This window comes from Fukomys damarensis, unplaced genomic scaffold (genome assembly GCF_012274545.1).
Source record: "Fukomys damarensis isolate Sample0158 unplaced genomic scaffold, DMR_v1.0_HiC HiC_scaffold_6, whole genome shotgun sequence".
NCBI lineage: Eukaryota > Metazoa > Chordata > Mammalia > Rodentia > Bathyergidae > Fukomys > Fukomys damarensis.
The window spans coordinates 41,630,230-41,646,165 of record NW_022900918.1 but is presented as its reverse complement, the minus strand read 5'-3'; the positions used below and the strand labels follow the sequence as shown (position 1 = coordinate 41,646,165).

The following is a 15,936-nucleotide window of genomic DNA, read 5'->3' as shown; positions in this document are numbered from 1 at the left end:
GCGTGGTGTGTGGGGGTCGGGGTTGGGTGGGGCGGGCTGTGGCTGCGCAGTTTACCTTTCAGCCCAGGGATACCAGGCATCCCATCCATTCCATTAAAGCCGGGGTCTCCTGGATGGCCCCTGTCGCCGGCCAGGCCGCCGTCACCTCTGTCCCCAGCGAGACCTTTCATGCCCACGGGTCCCGGGGCACCGGTGTCCCCAGGGTCGCCCCTGTCCCCGGGCAGACCTGTCGGGGGAAAGCAAACTCAGGTGAGCAAGGAGCCTGTCTCCTCCAAGCCTGAGGCCCAGCCCAGAAGCTCCTCTCACGAGGACTGCGAGTTGCCCAGCCGTGGGGGAGAGGCCGGGCTCGGGCAGGGATGGTGTCCAGGGTCAGCGGGGCGTCCTGAGCTCTGGAGTCCCACAGCCAGCTGCCTCCTCACTGCCCCTCTGTTAAAAGCCACCACCGGCTGTCTTTGCCTCAGTTGCCCCTAACCCTTAGCTCGGCATTCAGTGCCTTCTCCATCCGAGGTGGGAGCTCTAGGCCAGCCGTTCCTGGTGTGCAAAACGCAGGGGGGGCACGCTTGCTTACCCAGCACGGTCTCCTCTGTCCCCCCTCCAGACTGGACCAGGGTTTGAACCTTTGCAGTGGGAACTGCTTTTATTTTTCTTTCTCTATTAAAACCTGCCCTAGATGACCAGTGTATACACAGGTACAAAGGAAGAGACTTCTCGGCTGTAATCCCCGCCGTGAAATACTTGTCCCGTGTCTGGAACCCCTGCAGCAGCTCTTGTGCGTTCCTTGGGCCACAGTTTGAGGACCCCTTCCCTCCTTGGGGCTGCCAGACCCCTACCTTCACCTCCCGGGATACCGGGCAGCCCCAAGGGCCCCTCTGGGCCGGGAGCTCCTGGGAATCCGTGCCGTCCTGGAAGTCCGGGCAGTCCCGGGAATCCCGAGGGTCCTGGGGCACCCGGCTGGCCCTTGAGCCCTGGCATTCCGGGCATCCCCTGGCTCCCTGTGGGAAGGGGAAAGACAGTGGTGAGGCTGGGTCCGCCTGCAGAGAGGATCTCAGGTTCTGGTTCCAGAGAGTTCAGAGACACAGAGAAGGGGCAAAGCCGCAGCCTCGCAGCCTCACCCAAGAGCCCGCTGACACGCTGGCTAGTTTCCTTCCACCTTTCCTAGTGCTATACCTGTTTTCACATTTCTGTCTGCTCTCTGCAAACATTTCGCTGGCTCTGATAAGACCCCGCTGTGGGCACAGTTAGGTGTCACTGGGTGGGGGCTTGGTGCACTAGGGAGTCGTCCCGGAAGGCCACTTAGTGGCCACAGAGAGCCCTTCCCACGCCTGCCCCGCTTCAGACTCTGCTCCAGTTCTCTGTGGACCGTGTCACGCCTGGTGCTGGGCTGCAAACTTGGGGGCTGTGCCAGCCCGCTTCCCTGATGATCACCATTTCTTCTCCTCTCTGCTTTCTGGTGAAGTTTTTATTCTTTGCTTGTGTGTCCCTTTGGGGATTCTGAGACTTTTATTAGAGATCCTAGTAGTTCCTAAGGGCGGGAACATGCGTGGGACGCACCTTCTAACGTTGGAGCACAACTATTTTTACTTTTGCTGATCTAATTTTTTTAATGTGTAGATCTTTTTGGGGGGTACCAGGGATCGAACTTGCAACCTTGTGCTTGCAAGGTGAGCGGCAGAACCACTGAGCTAAATCCCCGGCCCTAATGAGTAGAAAATTTTAACATTGCATGCTAACTTTGTACACACTGTGCTCGTGTGCATGGGTGTCCATGTGTGTGCTGTGTGTGTGAGTATACACTTGTGTGTCACTGCAGCTGAGCCCTGGCCGGACAGGTGGAGCAGGACCATCCTGTCAGCACTGCCATGAGTGTGTGGGTGGTGTGTGTGCCACGTATGCGTGAGTCCCTCTGTGCCCACGTGTGCACGCCGCCACCTCAGCCTCCTCCTTCCTCTCTGGGCTGCAGCCCTGCCCTCTGCCCCGTGCACCCTGCGGGAGCCGGTCAGCCCCGTGTCACTGCCTTCTCCTCTCACGGGGACCCCGCCAGACACCCAAACGCCATGTCCTGCTCCTGTCACAGCCTGGGCTGCACTCGCCTGTGGGTCCCGCTCTGAGGACACCTGGCCTATGCCCCACAGAAGCCCAGAGGAACTGAGACAGAGCCAGCCCTGATGAATGGCCTGACAGCCACCCACGCTGTCTTCGTCAGGACTGGCTGGGCTCCCAGTGCCAGGCTGGGCCACTGGGCCCCGCTCTGCACCAGGCCAGTGTCTTCCTACTTCACCCAGCAGCTGGGGGACACCGTGCACAGCAGGGTGTTTAGCAGTGCTTGGTTTGGATTCCAGTCCCTGAGCTGCACTGGGACTGTTCCCGCCTCCCCGCAGCCAGTGCCCAGTGTGGCAGGCCTGATGCCCCTGTGACTGCACAGGCTGCTGGACGTGAGGCTGGCACAGCCCGGGCAGCAGAGCACAGTCACCCTCCTCAGTTCCCCAGGGTGACCCAGGTCTGGGGCGCCCCACCCTACTGTGGGGCTCACCTTGGAATCCAGGGGCTCCTTGTTCCCCCGGGAGGCCTTTCGGCCCGGGGTGTCCAGGTAGCCCGGCATCTCCCCGGGGCCCAGGCTGGGCCCCCAGCACCTCTCCTGGAATGCCCCTGTCCCCAGGGGGCCCTGCAGGGCCTGGAAGGCCGCTGGAGCCCTGCAGTCCATCTGGGCCAGGCAGGCCCACAGCACCCTTGGATCCTCGGGGTCCCATGAACCCTAAAAGGAAATAGGGAGGCCCCTCAGCCTCAGGTTAGCATGGTCACGTTCTGAGCCTGGGAACACCAGTGCTGCCCACCTGGCTCTTCCCTGCCCTGCTTACCTGGGGGTCCCGGGTACCCTTCGCGGCCTGGGTCTCCAGATAAGCCCTTGAGCCCCGGCGGTCCGTCCACTCCCAAGAATCCTGGGGTCCCTCTGGGGCCTTTGTCACCTGGACATCAAAAAGTCACCAAGCCACATCAGTCCCTCCAGGCTGGGGAGAGGGGCACCCCAGAGCAGCACCTTGGGGCTCAGAGCAACTTTCTCTGGGTGCCTGCCAGCAGGGACCTCCCATCCAGCCTGGGGTGCAGCTGGGGGTCCACACACTCGTTCCTCCCCAGGGAGGGTCAGAGTCTGGCCAGGGCCTTGGGATGCCAGACTCCCACCCCATCCAGGGTCCAGGTGTCGGGGGCAGGGGCAGCACATTACCTGAGGGCCCAGGGGGGCCGGGCTGTCCAGGTGATCCCTTGGGGCCTCCAACGCAACCTGGGAGAGGAAGGAGGGGCTGAGCGGGCGGGGGAACCGTTGTGTAACCCGCAGCCCCACTAGTTAATTCATCTCGGGTCTGATGCAAATAAATGTTTAATTCCACTGTGTTGTGACACCAATACAGCATAAGGCAGAAAGAAACCAGAGGCAGCTGGTCACAGCAGCAATGTGTGCTACTGTCCCCACGAAGACAGTCGGCCCTGGTCTCTGGATGCGTCCTTGACCAGAAATGCCTGTCAGCAGGCGGAGTCTCCCTGAGACTGCAAAAGGATCTCTTCGGCCTCCTTTTTGGTGGGGGGCAGTACCTGGGATGAACTCAGGATCTTGCACTTGTGAGGCAGGCAAGGTGCCACTGAGCTAACTAAATACCCCACCTCTGGCCTCTTTCTTTTGAGACAGGGTCTTCCTATGTGCAGAAGGCACTGATTACTGATGATGCCCTAAGATCTGTGAAGAGTGAACCCCACAACTGGCGTTTACAGAAGTGAGTCTGGCTGAAACCTATGTGCCGAGGTCAGAGTAACTCACACCCAAATTCCATTCCCACAACTAAACCCTTCTAAGTGGGACAGTGTTCTAATTACAACCATGTATTTTGTCTGTTCTGTTCCTAATTCGATTGCTTTGTCCTGTCCTTTACCTCGCTTACATTAACTGCCACAGAAACCACACAATGGTGTGTATCCCTGACCTTGCATGTTATTTGCCTTTACCCCAGTTGATTGCCAATAAAAGTCTGCCTGGGACTGGCCAGTGCCTTTGTCAGTTGCCCCAGCTTTCTCTCTCCTAGTTGTTGTTCAGTTTTATTTCTCAGGCCTGCACTGTACAATGGGCAGGATGCTGGAACCTAACTGCAGAGGTCTCACTACTATGTATTTATTCCAAGCTGACCTTCAACTCACTGTGTAGCCCAGGCTGGCCTCGAACTCAGGGCCAGCCTCCTGCCTCAGCCTCCCGAGTACTGGGATGACAGGCGTGTGCCCCATACCCGGCTGCGGCTGCTCCCTGTGGCTTGATGGAGCGGCCATACCGGGAGGGTGTAGGCTCCCAGGCCGTCTTCCTCCTGGTGGCCTGAGCTTGTGGGGCCCGACCTGGAGCTCCCACCTTCCAGCAGGAAGGGTGTCCCTCAAGAGGATCTGTCCCCACCCATCCCTACTGGCTGGCTGTGCAACACAGTATTTTCAAGCCCCTCTGCAAGCGAGGCAGACATGCTCACCAGCTGCACCTCCACGCCCTGCCCTGGGAACCAGAACCTGAATGGTGCTGAGGGTCGGAGCACCCGGGCTACACAAACCCCACTGGCCACACCGACAAGACGCTGCGGCCATCTGACCCGCAGCCCGAGGGCCCCTCCTGCCACTGTGCCTTGGTGAGGGCCTCGCAGCCCCTGTCCTTCCTGGCCCACTCCTGGCCAGGTCCTTGTCCTCGCCCTGTGTGAGCAGGGTGCCCACCGCCATCCCCCGTGGCTGCGGAGGGAGCCTGGCCCTGCATCATGAGCCCCACCACGCTCCCGCCAGCCCCGAAAGCGGAGCTGCGTCCTGTCCGTGGGGGACTCAGGGTCCGGCCTGTCCTCGACTCTGCGAGGAAGCAGATGCACAGCCCTGTGGGCAGGCGACCGCTCCCACCTGGTGCCTGTGAGCCGATCTCCACCTCCAAAACGTACCTGGCTGCACGGGTTCCTGTCTGTCACCTCCGATGGGCCTCTTCACACCCGTGTCACAGTCTGGGGAGATGGCAGGAGAGTGAGGCCTACAATGCCTGCTCAGTGTGCACAGGGTGAGTGTGTCTGTGTGGGTGCGGGTAGGGGCCAACCCGGGGAGCCCGTGGGCATTGTCTCACGCCCAGGCAGCAGTGGCAGCCACGTCCTTGCAGAGCCTGAGGACACGCAGGGCAGAGGAGCAAGGGAGGGGACCTAGCCAGGCCGAGCCCAGACACGAAGAAGGCCTGCTCTGTCTCACCTGTCTCTGCAGGGCTGCCTGGGGGGCCGGGAGGGCCGGGGAAGCCTCGGGACCCGGGCAACCCTGCATCCCCTGGGAAACCCTGCTCGCCCTTGCGGCCTGGCAAGCCCAGGCCTGGGGGGCCCATCTCTCCTGGGGGGCCCTTGGTTCCGGGTGCTCCTGGGGGACCAGAGTCTCCTGGGGGGCCTTTGATGCCATCGCCCTGTGGGAAAATCCAGGTCAGCTCAAAATAAAGATAAATATCACAGACGGCCTGACTCCTCCAGCCCACAATCCAGGCCGTGGGTACAGAGCGACCCAGTCCCTGACAGCTCTAATATGCCAGACAAGCACCGGCTGAGCCCTAGCACTAGTGGTTTACATTCTGTTTAGAGATAGCATCCCACTAAGTTGCCCAGGCTGGCCTCCAACTCAAAATCCTCCTGTTTCAGCCTCCCCAGCCTGACATCTGGGATTTGGGGTGCGACTGCCACACCTGGCTCAGACAGGCCTTCTTCAGAAGCGGGTCACAGAGCCACCTGTGCCAGCTGGCCAGTCTGCACTCAACTGTGCTGAGTGTGTCATTACAGAAGACACAACGCAGGCACAGCAGGAACAGAGGGGCCTGGGCCGTGGAGCCCGAGATAGACCGGCTGGATAGAAGGGAAGCTTGTGGGAGGGGCTGTCCCCCCACCTTGAGGGGGCTGCGTGTGAACGCAGGGTTGGAGCAGGTTCGTGCTGCCCACTGCAGGACCCCCCGCCATTGAGGGCTCGCTCTTGGTGACACCGTGAGGAATATTATTTCATCTTTGATGTTCATGTTTGCGCTGGGCTCAATTCCCATGTAACTCCCTGCTCCTGGATACTGTGACCCTCGGCCCTCTCTTCCCTGAGACAGAGCCGCCCTGTGCTACATTCGGTGCTTCAAGGCCAAGCCCGACACTGCTCTCGGAGCCAGGGCTGGACAGCCCTGCCCTTGGTGGCTACTCACAGGCGGCCCAGGGAGTCCAGGGAAGCCATCGAGCCCATCTCGGCCGGGGGCACCATCGTCACCTTTCAGCCCGTGCACACCGGGGATCCCGGGCTGTCCCCGCTCTCCTGGGGAAGGATTTGTGTGTGAAGCCACTCATGGGGCTGGGAGGGAGGCCGAGGGCCAGGGGCCGGACCACCAGAACCCACCTTTGGTGCTGAGCGTCCTGGAGTCACCTTTCGCTCCCTTGGGTCCTGGTGCCCCGAGGCTGCCGGGGGTGCCCTGAGGAGACAACAGGTGGTGCTAGGGGTGCGTCCAGTGGCCAGGGACCCCCGAGAACCTCCCTGCGACGCTGAGATGCTGTGTCTGTGAGCGGCCGCGAGCCTGGGAGGGTCAGGCCCTGGAGTGGAGGCTGTGGGCCCTGGGAGCTGGGTTTCCAACTATCTTTAAAATGTACTGAATTGCCACGAAGCAGCAGCGGTCCTGGAGCCTCAGTACTGCAAAGGCAATGCCTGGACACCCCCTGACCATCGCCTGGCGGCGGGGCAAGAGGCTGGGCCTGTTCCCACCCTAGCAGGTGACCTCGCAGTTGCTGGGCAGGCGGCGCCACCGAGCCACATCCCTCGTCAGCAGTGAACTGTGACCTGCATCCCCAAGGTCCCTGGATTTGGCGAAGCGCAGAGCTAAACCGCAACGTTAACTCCTAACTCCAGTGGTGGAGAAGCCAGGCAGGCAGGAGCTGCGAGTACAGTGAGGCTCATGAGCATTTGCCACAGAGAGGAGAGCAATGCACGCGCCTGCCCCTCACAGAGTGATGTGCGGTTCGGGGACATCATGCTGGGAGGGAACTACTGCAGGGCGAGCAAAGTTCAGGTGCAGACCCCACAGTGGCTGGCAGCGAGGTGCCGGTCCGCCAGAACGCGGGAGCGGAGTGGGCTGAGGGAGACGGAATGTTGCACTCGGGTGACAGTGCGAGTCCTCGCCTCCTCGGGAATTCCACACGTGCCTGATTTATCGATTTGGGTCTTTGCAGAAAAGCGCGACATTCTCTCAAGAGTCTAGGACCGTGTCTCGCACACAGCTGGTGCTCAGTAAGTGTGCACTGGGTCAGTGGATCGACCCCTGCATTTTACTCAGTGGCAGAACAAATATTAGAAATAAACTACACGGTTACAGGAAAACCAGGCGCTGCTACTGCAGTGGGTAGCCCGACACAGAGAAATGCGAGATGACCAACATGGGCAGAGCTGGCAGAGCTGCGTGGGTGTGTGGCACAGGTGCACGTGGGCGGCTGTGGCACAAATACAGGACCCTCTGGCCCCTGTGACAGTGGGGCCGCTGCTGTCTGGTCCTCTGAAAATCTGAGCACCTGTGCGGCTTAGACAGCCAGGGCGTGGGGGTGGTGTCAGCTTTAAAAGAAGATGAAAGGGCAGCTACTGGACAAAGTGCTCCTGGACACTGCGACCCTCTGCCCCTCTGTTCCCTGAGAGGCCCTGTACTGCATTCGGTGCTTAGGGCCAAGCCCGACACTGCTCCTTGGACGCGAGGGGCCCCATCCCTGCTGATCCCCTACTTGTTCTCTGGGGGACCCCAGGTGCTGTGGGCCTCTCTGCCTGGAGCCCCGGCCGAACGTGGCCACAGCTCTCTGGAGTGAGGTATCCCAGGACAGCCCTGAGCTGAGCGAGTTCTTTCTTTATCACTGAGTACACAACACAATGGGCCTCTCTTTTTATACTTCTTCCACAGTTCTCTTTTGAGGCTGCAAAGTAACAAAGTACAGTTTCTTTGCCACATCTGTGTGGCCTGGGGAGGTCTGGGAGGATCTGCCTGTGGCCTTGGCCCCGCTGAGGGACAGGGAGCTCCACAGTCCCCAAAGCAGCCTCCTGGGGACCCAGGAGCTCCCTCTCTAATGGGGGAAGGAGCCTTCGTTAGATGCTGACATTTGAGCAGAAGATACCCAGGAGGTGATGTTAAAAAAGCTAGCAGGGGCTTTAGCTCATTGGTTCTGATGCTTGCCTTGCAATCGCAAGGTCCCAAGTTTGATCCCTGGTACAAAAAAAAAAAAGTGGCTAGCAGATTTTTGTTTTGAAATATAGCGCAGACCACACAATCCACCTACTGAAAGGGCAAAATTCAGCGAGCTCCTTTTCCACGGAGCCATCTGGCACCTGCTGTCCTGAGGGGTGGGACACTGATTCACTCGCACCAGCGCCCACACATCTCTGCGGGGTGCTCACACCAGGAGTGGTGCATCGGGGTCGGTGCTCACTGGGCCCGACTTGCTCGGGCAGAGACTTCCTCTTCCACCACTGAACATCTTCATTCGCCCTGTAATCTGCGGCTTTTGGGGTACTAGGGATTGAACCAGGGCCTTTGCACTAAGCTGCATCCCCAGCCCTTTTAAATTTTATTTTGAGACAGGGTCTTGCTGGAACTTGTGACCCAGGCCTGGGCTGGAACTTGTGATCCTCCTGCCTCTGCCTCCCAGAGTGCTGGGTCACAGGGGCACCAGACGCTGCTGGCTTCTGGAAATGCGCCTCCCGCCCTGGGGCACCAGCCTGGGCCACGCCTCCCTACTCAAACTGGCTGCCAGGGGGCGCCGATTTCTCACCTTGAACCCTGGGAACCCAGGGGTGCCATGCTGGCCAGGATCTCCTGGCTCCCCTTTCCAGCCTGGCCTCCCACTGGCACCTGGGAAACCCTTGAGTCCTGGCAGTCCTGGAAGAGCCCCGGGGAACTGATCGCTTTCAACACATTTGCAGTCTCCAGCGTCACCTGTGGATGATGGAGAAGGTGGGTCTGTTAGAAGGGCTTGGGGTGCAGCGGGGGAACACATGGATGAGGTCTAGCTGTGTGGCCCAGGCTGGCCTCAAACTCACAGCCACTCTCCTGCCTCAGCCTCCCCAGTGTAGGCAAGACACTTGTGGCATCAAGGCGACACTCAGCAAGTGCTAGACTTGGGGTTGGGGATGCTGACTGGTCGTGGAACAGGAGGGGGGGTGCCCTCTGGAGGCGGGGTGCTGCCTTCCCCGCTCCCCACCTTTGTCGGACCCCTTACCTTTGCGTCCTTTCTGTCCATTCAGCCCTGGAGTGCCGAAAGGCCCAGGGTAGCCCCGGCTCCCTTGTGCTCCTTTAAGGCCAAACAGGAAGCCTAAAGAGAGGCACACAGGACAGACTTTAGTGCGTCACTGACACTTGCAGGGTGCCACAGGGAAGAGGGCAAGAGCTTCCCGCTGGAGTGGGGGCTCAGCCGGCGCACGTGACTGCACCCTGCTCCACGCCTGTCTGCATCTGGGAAAGGGCGCACAAGTGCTCACACGCGCCTGCCCCCTCAGTGTGCATACACACTGGCACGCATGGGTTTAGCGTCATTCACGTGGGTCCCTGGTGGCTCCCAGGGCCAGGCTGGGCTTCACTGGACCCCGATCCCGCAGGACGTCACCAAGGGGGGGACAGTCCAGGCTCTAAGGCGGCCGGATGGAGGTGGCCTCGGGGAGCAGTGACTTCTGGGGGTGGCCACCGGCTATGCACTCAGGGTGCAGCCCCAGATCTCTGGCTGGGCCAGCAGCACTGCAGTCCAGCGAGCCAACAGAACCCCTGTGTGAAAACCCAAGGCCTGCTGCAGAACGGGAGGGTCCGTGCCCTGGCGGGGCCGCGGGCTGCCCAGGGAAGACGAAGACGGCACGAATGCTGCCCCACATCCTCTGGGGTCTCTACGCATTTAGGGCCCAGACCTGGATGCTGGCGTCTTAAGTGGGGACAGAGGGGCAGTGGTGTGCGGGGTGGCGATGCCACACACTGGGTGAGGTAGCTCTGCTCATCTCGCTCATCCTCTCCAGACCTACGCTACCGAAGGGGCCGCGTCCGGGTCCTCAACTCGGCTTGTACAGAGAGCCCAGGACGGACAACAGGAGCAGCGTGGACTGTGAGGCCAGCTGCCCAGCGGACTGCTGCAAAGAGGCCACGCACGGGGCGGGAGAGACGGATATCCACACGCGCATGGGGAACTCAATGTGCACTTCACACTTTTATGGCTGATTCGCTCCATCTGATACCATCCCATCTACTTATAAATCCGCTCAGGTCTATAAAATAGATCAGAAATAAGTCACACCACTTGCAGTTGACTGACGTTAGTAAATCACAGGTTTCCTAAGCAAGGTTTATAAATCAAGATGGTGTGTGTTTCTGTCTTTATCAAACCGAGTTCAGTTACGGAATCATGGCTAGGTTAGTTTTCTGTCCCGGGGCATCCTTTTAAGCTTTTATTTTAACACACGTTCTGTTCCCAAGAAGGAAACTTGTAGATACTTAGGAAAGACAATTATCATGGAAACTTGGCCATCACTGCACTTGTCAGGTTAATAATGTAGCTTCCAGCAGGACAGAGCATAGAAAAGACAGACGGAGTGGCACAAACTCTTGTTTGGCAAGTTCACAGTCTAGGGAAATGGGGTGTGGCTTTCTAGTTGAAAGAAAATCGGGAAAGCAGAGTAACAGTAGGTTAAAAGTTGACTGTAGAGGGCCGGGGATTTAGCTTAATGGTTTCATTGCCTGACTTGCAAGCACAAGGTCCCAAGTTCGATTCCCAGGACAAAAAAAAAAAAGTTGACTGTAGAATATGAAATAGAAACAGAAGCGACTGCCGATTGTTTCAGTGGAAAAAATACACTTCTAGGAGCTCCTCAGACTCCCCACCTACAGATGGTGGGGGGACGGAGAAACACCCTCCCCAAGGCACTAAACACGGATGTTTGAATTCAACTAAACTGCGGTCCCACGCCGTCATTTCTCCACAAAGTCTTCTCCACGGAAGCGGGATGTGAGGGGGCCACGGCAGAGCACCAGAAGGAATCACGTGGAAAAGCAGTGGCTGCGGCTCTTGGCATCGCCCAGGAAGAGCTCAGGACCTTGCTCCTCAGCCCCACCCTCTCACCTCTGAGGGCCTAGAGGTCCTTGTTAGGGACCTCCCTGCGCCCCGAAGCCTAGCTGAGCTCAAAGCCGGGTGCACACAGGTCCGCACGGCCACGGTACCAGGGGAGCAAGGACGCACAACAGGTGGCGGTGCCCTCGCTGGCCTTGCTCCTAGGCTTCTGGGTCTCAGTGCCAGCCCCACTTCGTATTACAGAAGGGCGGCACCTCATCCAGTCCCTCCTGCTGGGCTGTGCCCGGGGGAAGGCAGATCAGCAAGTCTGCTGAGAGGAGGAGGGGGTCCAGGCAGGGAGCTCACCAGGAGCGCAGGCTCAGCTCCCGCTGGTACCCAGGGGCGTCACCACCTCTCAGCTGGCTGCTAGATATCAGCCCCTGCGCCCTGCCCTCAGCCACTAACTTGGGGTGCACCTTGCAGCCTGCCCAGGGATCCAGGGAGTGCGCCAGGCCCCATCCATAGCCCCGGATCAGCTCAGAGCCCATTGAGCCAGAACCCAAGTGAAGTGCAGGTGGCCAGGCGCGGCCTGACCCCCACTCACCGTCCGGTCCCGGCGGTCCAGCAGGCCCAGGGGGTCCTCGAAGGCCTGGCCGTCCTTCTGCACCGGGTGGGCCAGGGTAGCTTGCAGAGATGCCCGGGTCTCCGGGGGAGCCTTTGATCCCCATCTCACCAGGCCGGCCTCTTCTGCCATCTGGAACCCAGCAGGGTCATAGCGTGTCTTCCGTGGTATCAAGTCCACGGGAGGTGCGGCCACCGTGGGCCTGGGTCCCAGGCCACCATCACCTGGAGGCCAGGCCTCTACACGCCTGCCGCCTCCTCTAGGCTGGCCGTGGACCCGAGGCCTTGCTTTATCCCCTGCACGCCACCCTCAGCACCACCCTCAGCCCCGCCCTCTGAACCCCACAGGGCATGTGCATTACCTTGGTCTATGGGGGGCTGGCCGGGGGCGCCTGGGGGTCCTGGGAAACCTGGGTCCCCTGGCTCACCCCTGCTTCCTGGCTCCCCGTGAGCTCCTGGGAATCCTGGGTCCCCTCTGACACCTGGCGCACAGAGAACAGGAGGAGAGCTGTGAGGGCCACACTCACCTGGTCACGTGTCTGCGAGGACACAGAGCAGCCCGGGATCCTGTCCCAACACAGGGTCCTCTCTGCAGCCCTGCTGGCTTTTCAGCTGTGATCCAGACTCCAGGAAACCTCAGAATGCAACTCAGCCGCATTCCAGCTCAGCAGCAGCCGAAGGCTCCACAGGCAAAGAGGGCACAAGGGAGTGGCCAATCCACGCCAGAGAGAGGTCATTTATAGTTTTAAAAAATTCTTTTTTGAGACAGGCTCTTGCCTCAAACTCATGGCAACCCTCCTGCCTCAGCCTCCCAAGTGCTGGGATGACAGGGGTGTGCCACCACGCCTGGCTAATGGAGCATCTTACAGGCCTCTGTCTCCCCACTCAGAGCCCAGGCACAGAGTGCGGTGGAAAGGGAGGAGCTGCATGAATCCTGGGCTCCTTGTCTGGGACATTTCTGAGAAGTGCACAAGATACATTACCAGCATTAGTTTTGAAGCCAGGAGCCCAAAGCCTCAAAGGGGTTATTTCCATTTTACCAGCATCACTAATCCTGAATGAAGGCAGCCAGTCTCCCACCCCTTCTTAGCAGTTTCAGACTTGGGGGGCACAAAGGGTCCCATGGGTGAGGAGGAGAGACATTCCCAGGGCCTCTGCCGGGCTGGGCTAGGGTCCTCGATGGCCCCAGGACTCCTGCAAGTCAGCAGGAACTCGAGCTCCTGGGGCCGGGGCAGGGGGCGCTCTCTGAGAGTCGCAGTGCTGTCCCAGGAGCCAGATCCTCTGGCCTCTGGGACCTTTGCGAACCCCAGGGAGGGGCGTCCCGGCCTCTGACCCCAAAGGGCACCTCAGGACACCTTAGTTTTGCCTGGCAAAACCTGCCCAGAAGGTTCCGGGCTCCGTCCACAACAGAAGCCAGCGTGCGGGTGCGTACGGGTGCCGTGGCCCCACAGGGAGGGGAGCTGTTCCTACAAACCTTTGGCCAGCGAGGGATGAGGCGAATAGGCGGGGGGTCCCGGGGGGCCGGGTTCGCCTGGTTCTCCCTGGAAAAAGAGCAGAAGAGCACAGGAGTGGCTGGGGCTTTCGACAGGCACATTTCCACAGCCAAGGCCGGACGTGGACACCAGCGTGGCAGACAGCTGTTTGGAGGGGCCCCTGGGTACTGGAGCACCTTGCCCCGCGGCCACAGAGCCTACAGCCTGCTGGTCCCCTCGTGCCACAGCCTAGGCAGCTGCTGCCTGGCTCCTCTGGCCGGCCTGAGTGGCGCTGAGCCACCACGCTGCTCTGTTTGGGTGGGGTGTCCCCTCCCTCCCGGGGGGTGGCAGGCGTGCCAGAAGGGAAGACGGGGGCACTGGTCACCTTGTATCCTGGATGTCCATCAGGGCCTTGGTAGCCGTCCCGGCCTTTGGTTCCCTGCAACAGACATAAACATTTTATTTATCTTGGCTCACACAAACTCGCGTGACCGTGACACTGACTTTGAAAGAGTTATGATAAAATTAAGAACAGTTCATCAAACTCCCTTACTGCCCAGGGTACCAAATTTCCTCCATGTAGACTAAAATACGTCTTTTTCAAGCTCCTCTGCTGACGCCAGGCGCCAAAGCCCAACACAGGATTCAGCTACAATGTGCCTCACGTCTCTTCCAGTTGCAGCAGTTTCTTCCTCCCCTCTGTCTTCAGTGCCTTTTTTACTGTTCTTGCTTTAGAAACTGGACCACCAGTGCTGTTTGTGCTGTGGGGTCTCTGTCTCTGTCCTGTCTGTCCCCACTCAGGTCCAGAGCTGCTCCTGGAGGCTGCTGCCACTTCCTGTGCGTCACTTTGGGGTCACGGACACCATGCCCCACGTTAGCGGCTTCCCGAGTGACCCTGGCCAGGTGTTGGCACCAGGTCCACTGCAAAAATCTTCCCAAGATGAGTTTTGACAAATTTCCACCAAATAGGAGCATGAGCACTTCTTACTTTACGGTTGTCTTTAAAAAAATCTCTAACACTACTCTTGCCCCTGAATCCTTTGGCCCTCTCTTGAAAGAAGGTCCCGGCAACGCCCTGCACCTCGAGGAGGCCGGCAGCCCTGCACAGCTTTCTGTCCCCTCTGTGAAGCCACGTGTGGCATAGTCCCCAAAGTTGCTGCGAAGCGTGCTGGCGGGATCACTCCCAGGAGCTGAAGCCCACGACGGGGACGGCCCACGGAGCTGCCGTGGGTTTTCAGTCAGTCCCCGGCCCGTGGTTCACTCTGAGACTTCTTCTCACACTAGGTGGAGCTGAAGACCCAGAAGCACCCAGTTTTAGATCTTCAAGGAGCTGAACTAGGAAGTCACCAGGGGAGGCAGCAGGTGGGAGCCACGCAAGAACTCAGAAGTGATTCTGCCCGGAAACCTCCGCTTCCGGCTTCTCTACTCCGCTTGGGCCCCACAGCAGGCGCCAGGTTGGGCAGAACTTGGGTGCCATGGAAGAGAGGCCTGGCCGCGGGAAGTCCTGCCGGCCTGCAGGGGCTGTGGATGGTGCTGAGGACCCAGCCTGGAACCAGGGCCACCACGCAGGCCTGCAGGGATGGCTGCTGTCCCGAGCCACAGTGCCCGCCCGAGTGTGTGCCCACGAGTCCGGGTGATCTCTGCCACGGGTCCACGCACTTCCTGGAGCCTGGAGCAGCTCTGACAGGGCACACAGGGCCAAGCACACAGCCAGGGCTTGCTGGTGTCCTGGTCTCCACGGAGCTCTGGGTTCAGCTCGCTGTCCCGAATTGCCAGACTCCTTTGTGTGGGTGCAGAAGGTGGGGACCATATTGAGAATGGGGAAGTTAGTTAGACGCCTTGCAGGCATTGCATGGGGCCGTGGCCTATGAGGCCGAGTCCCAGTGGGTGTGGGACAATGGGAGGCCCGGCGGCGGCTCTGACTGTGCCTGTGGATGGGCGCGGACGGGTCTGAGCGCCAGTGTCTGCTTTAGTCCTCTGTCCCCTCAGGACCTTTGTGCACTGTCATCTGCGGCCTCTGGCCGGGCGGTGTGCACAGCTGTGCTGCCTCTGGGAATGTTCCTGCCACAGTGAATGGTGTGGGAAGTGGGTGCCACCAGAGCAAGGCCTGGCGTCGGACCCCTGGCCTGAGCTGGGTCCAGCGGCCGGGATGAGAATCAGATCTTTGCATTTCCCGGAAGCCATCGGGCTCAGCTGCACGCGAGTGAGCGCTCAGACCCAGAACCAGGCCCACACAGCTAAGCCCAGGGTGGCGAAGGGCGGAACCAGTGAACGCACAAATGCTGAAGCAGAGCGGTGCCTCCACAGCCTCCGCGCATACCGGCTTGGCTCACACACCCAGGCCTCGGCCCTCAACAGCCCACCGACTCACGGAGCACCCTTGCCTAGATGCTAGAAGAGCCCCAAATCCGCCTGCAGAACACGCGGTGGGAATTACGACCGGGGCTGGCACTGGACACAAAGAGTCAAAAGTGTGTCACAGGCGGAAAGCTCCTGAGAGAGACCTCGGCGGCACAGGGTGGCGGGAGGGCCTGGGCGTGGGGCGGGCCTGGGCCTGGGAAGCCTGGCGAGTGTGCAGATGGCCCAGTGCAGGCGAGTCCCATGCATTCTGCCCCCACCCCCCGCAGCCTCTCAGAGCTCCCCGGAGCGGAGCACCCTGCACCTACCTTCTGTCCCGGGAATCCACTCTCCCCATCTAGGCCGGGAGGCCCCTGGTGGGACAGAAGACAGAAATAATTAACAGTGCAGATAAGCAGCCAGCCTGGGCTTTGCCTCTCCGGCGCTGTAGGGAT

At 60.0% G+C, this 15,936-nt stretch overlaps 1 protein-coding gene and 1 long non-coding RNA gene across 3 annotated transcripts in view; one reads left to right on the top strand and one right to left on the bottom strand.

Moving 5' to 3' along the window:
* The window catches only part of LOC117285135, an 11,786-nt gene extending 7,992 nt beyond the window's left edge, over window positions 1-3,794 (top strand). For both annotated transcript variants that reach the window (XR_004516114.1, XR_004516113.1), the window contains one exon: window positions 3,680-3,794. This is a non-coding gene — a long non-coding RNA (uncharacterized LOC117285135). The remainder of the gene's footprint in view (window positions 1-3,679) is intronic.
* Window positions 1-15,936, bottom strand: part of Col4a2 (collagen type IV alpha 2 chain) — a 113,162-nt gene that overhangs the window by 10,763 nt on the left and 86,463 nt on the right. The window contains exons 16-31 of the mRNA XM_010619977.3: window positions 15,811-15,855; window positions 13,530-13,583; window positions 13,147-13,213; window positions 12,035-12,154; window positions 11,656-11,805; window positions 9,246-9,338; window positions 8,799-8,962; window positions 6,397-6,469; window positions 6,209-6,315; window positions 5,239-5,440; window positions 4,944-5,003; window positions 3,221-3,277; window positions 2,856-2,963; window positions 2,531-2,752; window positions 831-992; window positions 56-226 (exon numbers count right to left, since the gene is read on the bottom strand). Of these exons, the coding sequence (XP_010618279.1) occupies window positions 56-226; window positions 831-992; window positions 2,531-2,752; window positions 2,856-2,963; window positions 3,221-3,277; window positions 4,944-5,003; window positions 5,239-5,440; window positions 6,209-6,315; window positions 6,397-6,469; window positions 8,799-8,962; window positions 9,246-9,338; window positions 11,656-11,805; window positions 12,035-12,154; window positions 13,147-13,213; window positions 13,530-13,583; window positions 15,811-15,855 (1,855 nt within the window). The remainder of the gene's footprint in view (window positions 1-55; window positions 227-830; window positions 993-2,530; window positions 2,753-2,855; window positions 2,964-3,220; window positions 3,278-4,943; window positions 5,004-5,238; window positions 5,441-6,208; window positions 6,316-6,396; window positions 6,470-8,798; window positions 8,963-9,245; window positions 9,339-11,655; window positions 11,806-12,034; window positions 12,155-13,146; window positions 13,214-13,529; window positions 13,584-15,810; window positions 15,856-15,936) is intronic.